The following is a 5,773-nucleotide window of genomic DNA, read 5'->3' on the forward strand; positions in this document are numbered from 1 at the left end:
CCCTCACAACATGGTGTATATGCATGATGGGAACTGTAGTCTCTCAGTGGTACCTCGCCCAGTAGTCTTTGAGCTAGAGCTGGGACTTCTTCGTCAGTGACAGTAACCGGAATTGTCATCAGATACTCAGGGTCACATACACCTTTATAGATGTGCATGGTAGGAATTGAAAACTGAGAGGCTTTCTGAGAAAAGTCCTTTTGGGAACCGAGCGAGAACGTGCTCCCGGCAATCTCCGCCTTAGCGTCAACACCAGGAATTGCGTCACCACATTTCCCAAGGGTCCCATTGGCCTTGCTTGGCGGAAATTACCGTCCTGCCACCGTTTCCCCCCCCATCCCTTTCGGGAAATGTAGTTTTTTTCGCTTTTCTGAGTCCAGTATCATCCGGCGGGCGATCGCTCATAGGACTCCATTTCCCAGCATGCCTGCGCACACTCTGTCCTCGCCCCTTCGCGGCGGCCATTTTATTCCTCCCGGAGTTCCGCTAAGATGACAGCCCGGGAGAAGGTGAAGGTTGTCTCTGGCGACCGGCGGCCGGGCTAGATCCAGCAGCGAGGCTTCCCAGCATGGATCTGCACACAGCGGTGTACAATGCGGCGCACGACGGCAAGCTGCTGCTGCTGCAGAAGCTGCTGGCCGGCCGTGGGCGGGAGGAGCTGGAGGAGCTGCTGGGTGAGGTGGCCGGCGGTGGCACGCCACTGCTAATCGCCGCGCGCCGTGGACACCTAGACGTGGTGGAGTATCTGGTGGACCACTGCGGCGCCAGCGTGGAGGCGAGCGGCTCCGTGCACTTCGATGGCGAGACCATCGAGGGCGCGCCGCCGCTCTGGGCAGCGTCGGCCGCGGGTCACCTGGCCGTGGTGCGTAGCCTTCTGCGCCGAGGCGCCTCGGTCAACCGCACCACGCGCACCAACTCCACGCCGCTGCGCGCCGCCTGCTTCGACGGCCACCTGGACGTGGTGCGCTACCTGGTGGGCGAGCACAAGGCGGACCTGGAGGTGGCCAATCGCCACGGCCACACGTGCCTTATGATCTCCTGCTACAAGGGCCACCGCGAGATCGCGCGCTACCTGCTGGAGCGCGGCGCACAGGTGAACCGGCGCAGCGCCAAGGGCAACACCGCCCTGCACGACTGTGCAGAATCTGGCAGCCTGGAGATCCTCCAGCTGCTGCTGGGCTGCCACGCGCGCATGGAGCGCGACGGCTACGGCATGACCCCGCTGCTCGCCGCCAGCGTCACCGGGCACACCAACATCGTGGAGTACCTCATCCAGGAACAACCGGGCCACGAGCAGCTCTCAGGGACAGAGCTTCCCGGAGAAGGCTCCTCCCAGATGGCAGGAAACCTCTGTTCCACCTCAGAAGAAGCAGAACCGTATGAGAGCTGCTGCCCTACCAGCCGGGAAGCGGCTGTGGAAGCTTTGGAGCTGCTGGGTGCCACCTACGTGGATAAGAAAAGGGATCTGCTTGGAGCCCTGAAGCACTGGAGAAGGGCGATGGAACTCCGCCACCAGGGTGGAGGCTACCTCCCTAAGCCGGAGCCCCAGCAACTGGTTCTGGCCTATGACTATTCCAGGGAGGTGACCACGCCCCAAGAGTTGGAAGCCCTCATCACAGATCCTGATGAGATGCGGATGCAGGCGCTGCTGATACGGGAGAGGATCTTGGGCCCCTCCCATCCTGACACTTCATACTACATACGGTACCGGGGTGCCGTCTATGCGGACTCCGGGAATTTCGAGCGCTGTATCCGTCTGTGGAAGTATGCCTTGGACATGCAACAGAACAACCTGGAGCCCCTGAGCCCCATGACCGCCAGCAGCTTCCTGTCATTTGCAGAGCTCTTCTCCTACGTGCTGCAGGACCGCTCGGCCAAGGGCAACCTGGGCATGCAGCTTGGTTTTGCCGACCTCATGGGTGTGCTCAGCAAAGGGGTTCGGGAAGTGGAGCGGGCTCTGCAGCTGCCCAAGGAACCGGGTGACTCAGCACAGTTCACCAAAGCCATTGCCATCATCCTCCACCTTCTGTACCTATTGGAGAAGGTGGAGTGCACCCCCAGCCAGGAACACCTCAAACACCAGACAGTCTACCGCCTGCTTAAGTGTGCCCCTCGCGGCAAGAATGGCTTCACCCCACTACACATGGCGGTGGACAAGGAGACCACCAACGTGGGCCGGTATCGTGTGGGCATTTTCCCGTCGCTGCAGGTGGTCAAGGTGCTGTTGGACTGTGGAGCAGACCCTGACAGCAGGGATTTCGACAACAACACCCCACTGCACATCGCTGCCCAGAACAATTGCCCGGCCATCATGGATGCTCTCATCGAAGCTGGGGCCCACATGGACGCCACCAATGCCTTCAAAAAGACTGCCTATGAGCTGCTGGACTCGAAGCTGTTGGCCAAGAGCACCGTGCAGCCCTTCAATTATGTGACACTGCAGTGCCTAGCTGCCCGTGCCCTGGACAGGAACAAGGTCCCTTATAAGGGCTTCATCCCAGAGGAGCTGGAGGCCTTCATCCAGTTGCACTGAGCCTGGCCCAGCCATTGGTGCCCACTTGGGCCTTACTTCTCCAAGCAGAAGCATCCAGGCCCCTTGGCCTGCTGGAGTGAACCCAGCTGCTGGTTCTAGAAGCCTTCAGGGTCACATGGTAGGAAGACGGTCTTTTTTTTTGTGGAAATGCAAAAACAAAAACCTGGATGCCTGAGCCTCCCCAGTGGCATGCTTCTGTCTGGGTCTGGAGGCCTCTGCACTGTCGTCCAGTCCCCAGCCAGCTTGTCCTAGAGTCCTGCAGTGAGCAAAGCTGTCACCTTCCTGCGGTGGACACTGGTCAGCTAGATGTTTGCAGTTGGTTTTTCCTTTTCTAAGCAGATGGGCAGCAGCCTGGAGCCCATGTTGTGAGGGTTTTTCTGTCTGTTTTCACTGGTTTCTGTTTGTTGGACTTAGTAATGACTGAGTTGGGAGTTGCCAGTATTTTGCAGTGGCCACAGCTGAGAACGGCATGAACTGTGTGTGCAGATCTGTGACCAAGGTCCTGGGAAGCCTCTCATTTCTGTGCTGATTAGAGAAAGGACTATCCCCCAAGAAGGCCCAGAGCCAGTTGCAAGAGCCACAGCCAGGCAGACACCAGTGCCTCCTGTCCCGCCCTCCGGACGGTCGGACAGTTCCCAACCTTGGGCCGCAGCTAGAACTGCCTGGCAGATGCTGTGGCCACCAGGTTCACATCTGTGCCACACTTGTCCTGTCACCTTCGTCGCTGAGGACCTGACTCCTCTTGTATTGAGGAGTCCCCAGTATCCCAATAACTTCTGGGGATGGGCTTCTAACCAAGATAGGGGAAGGTGGGGAGCTGCCAGCCAGGGCAGCAATGGACCCATGTGGTACTAGCTTGGCCCATATGGGGCCCTATGTGCAGCCCCAGAACCACAAAAAGTTACTGAACAGCTGCCTATGACTCTACCAGCTCTCAACTCCATCATTTGTGGTGAGTGGTTCACCCTGGATCAGGCCAAAGCAGGAGGTACTCATCCCCGGCCTGTAGAAGCCAGCTACAAGGGTAGGAAGTCACATGTAGAGGGGCCAGTTCCTCCCTCAGCCATTTAAGCCACATAAGCTGTCCCTTGAGGACATCAGTGTGTGATTGCAGTGCTCAGATAGATTCCCTGTATAAGCAAACTTTAGGCCTTACTGGGCAGGGTCTCGCTGCTCCACCCTGCCAAAGCTCAGGGCAAGCGTGAACCCCTGTGAGTCTTGGCACTGATATTTATGGATTAAAATGCAGGTATGTAAAGATGTCTGCCTAGCTGTTCTTTAATGTAGCTAGGTAGAGCGGGGAGCCAGGTGAGTGCCTGTCAAGCATGCATGGTGGCACAGACCCAACATCTTAGCACTTCCAGGGCTAAGGCAGGAGGATCGTAAGTTGGAGGCCACGGGAGTAGACAGTAAGTTCAAGGATAGCCTGGGGGTGACGTAATAAGAAAGTATTTCAAGACCCCTACCCTCTCAAAACCGTCTCCTATGAAGTGTAGCACTAGTGAGCATTTACTGAGCCCCTGCTGCACCCCACATGTTCAAATGTACCACCTGGTTCACAGCAGCTGCCTTCTGATGGAGCAAGTTCAGAGAGGTTACACTAATGGTGTGCCTAGGGAGGGACACAGAGCACGTGAGAAACTATCAGACTCAAACCCTCTGTCTCAGTGGATGACATGCTTAGAACCACTCTCCTACCTCAGCACCCTGAACATATGTCTCATGGGTTCTTCTATAACCACTGACCTCCGACCTCAAATTTAAGAAGAACAATTATTTGAGCCCCATGTTCTTCATGCTGTCAGAATTAGGAAATTTGACCTGAGGCCTGAGCATTCTTCTGGGAGGGTTAATACAGCAGGTCCCAGTGGCTGCCTCCAGACAGGTTCTTCCTAGGTGGAACAGCAGGATCAAAGAACAGATTCCTGCAAAGCCACCACAGGGCCCACCCAGCCTTAACTGTATGATACCTGTAATTGGACAGACCTGTGTCACTTTTGTACTCTTTAGCCAATTACAATAGCCTGTGAATGTGCTGCTAAAGACTAAAGCAGGGTGTAGTGGGTGTCTTCTAGAGGCAGAGGCCGGTGGCTCTTCTGAGTTTAAGGTCATCCTGGTCTACATAGTTCTAGGGTAGGTATAATTACTTAGATTCCCCTACACACACACACACACCCCAAAAAAACAAACACAAAACAAAAAGATTAGTGCAGGGGAGATGGCTCAGTGGTAAATGCCTGTGAGACTCCAGTTTAACTCCTCAACACACCACCATAGCAAGTGGGCAGATTAGACTGGGAGCAAGGGACATGCCCCTACCCAGCTCTGGCTGGTTCTCTGGTCTCTATTCATGTGGTTAGCACAGCCTGTTCCTGTGGTGCCACATGGCTGTACCAGTGTCTGGTATTTCTAAGTAGGGAGTGTCCTGACCCCAGGTTAAACATAGCCCAGCACAGAACTACCTCACTTGGCACTCAGCCACATCTACAGAGGGCCCAGCAGGATGAAAGACAGCACAGCAGGTGTAGGGCAGAGTCTGGCCTGCACTTGCAAGACTGCAGAGGAGAAAGTGGGCCTGGCTCTGCACATTTGAGATGCCACTCTAGGGGCTCCCCACCCTCAGCCCTCATGACTTGTTAAATCCTGTCAAGAAGCAAGCTTGAACCAGATGTGCTGTCTGTCACACCCTCAGTCCCTGAGCTCCAGAGGCAGGTGGACAAAAACAAGCAACAACTATCAAGTGAGCTTGATTGACCCTGGTCTGCAGAAGCCTTCCCAGATCATGAACTGCCTCCCCAGGGTACTTCCCTCGCAGCCAATTGCTTGCTTGCTTTTAAAATTATGTGTGTGTTTGCCAGGTGTGTTGGTACATGCCTCGGACAAAGGCAGGCGGATCTCTATAAGTTCTAGGCCAGCCTGGTCTACAGAGAGTTCCAGGACAGCCAGGACAAGCCCTGTCTTGACCCTGCCCCCCAAAAATGTGTATATGGTAGGGTGTGTGCGTATGAGTGCAGGGCCTGCAGAGACCGAGTAGGTCCAGCTCCCTGGAGCTGGAGTTCTTGTTGACATGAGCCACCTGATGTGGGTGCTGGGATTCATGCCTGGACTAACCGCTGAGCCACTAGCCCCCCCACCCCCTTTTTTTTTTTTTTTTTTTTTTTTTTTTTTCGAGGCAGGGTTTCTCTGTGTAGCCCTTTCTTCTCTCTCACTCTGTTTCTTTCCCTCTTCTCTTCTCCTGGC

General features: G+C 55.5%; 1 protein-coding gene across 1 annotated transcript; it reads left to right on the forward strand.

Annotated features, from left to right (window-relative positions):
- The first annotated feature begins 474 nt into the window (after nucleotides 1–474).
- Fem1a (fem-1 homolog A) lies at nucleotides 475–3,788 on the forward strand. The gene has a single exon (XM_021218506.1). It carries the CDS (start codon nucleotides 569–571, stop codon nucleotides 2,531–2,533), a length of 1,965 nt encoding a protein of 654 aa, XP_021074165.1. The 5' UTR covers nucleotides 475–568; the 3' UTR covers nucleotides 2,534–3,788.
- Nucleotides 3,789–5,773: the final 1,985 nt, after the last annotated feature.

This window comes from Mus pahari, chromosome 18, assembly GCF_900095145.1.
Source record: "Mus pahari chromosome 18, PAHARI_EIJ_v1.1, whole genome shotgun sequence".
NCBI classification, from domain to species: domain Eukaryota; kingdom Metazoa; phylum Chordata; class Mammalia; order Rodentia; family Muridae; genus Mus; species Mus pahari.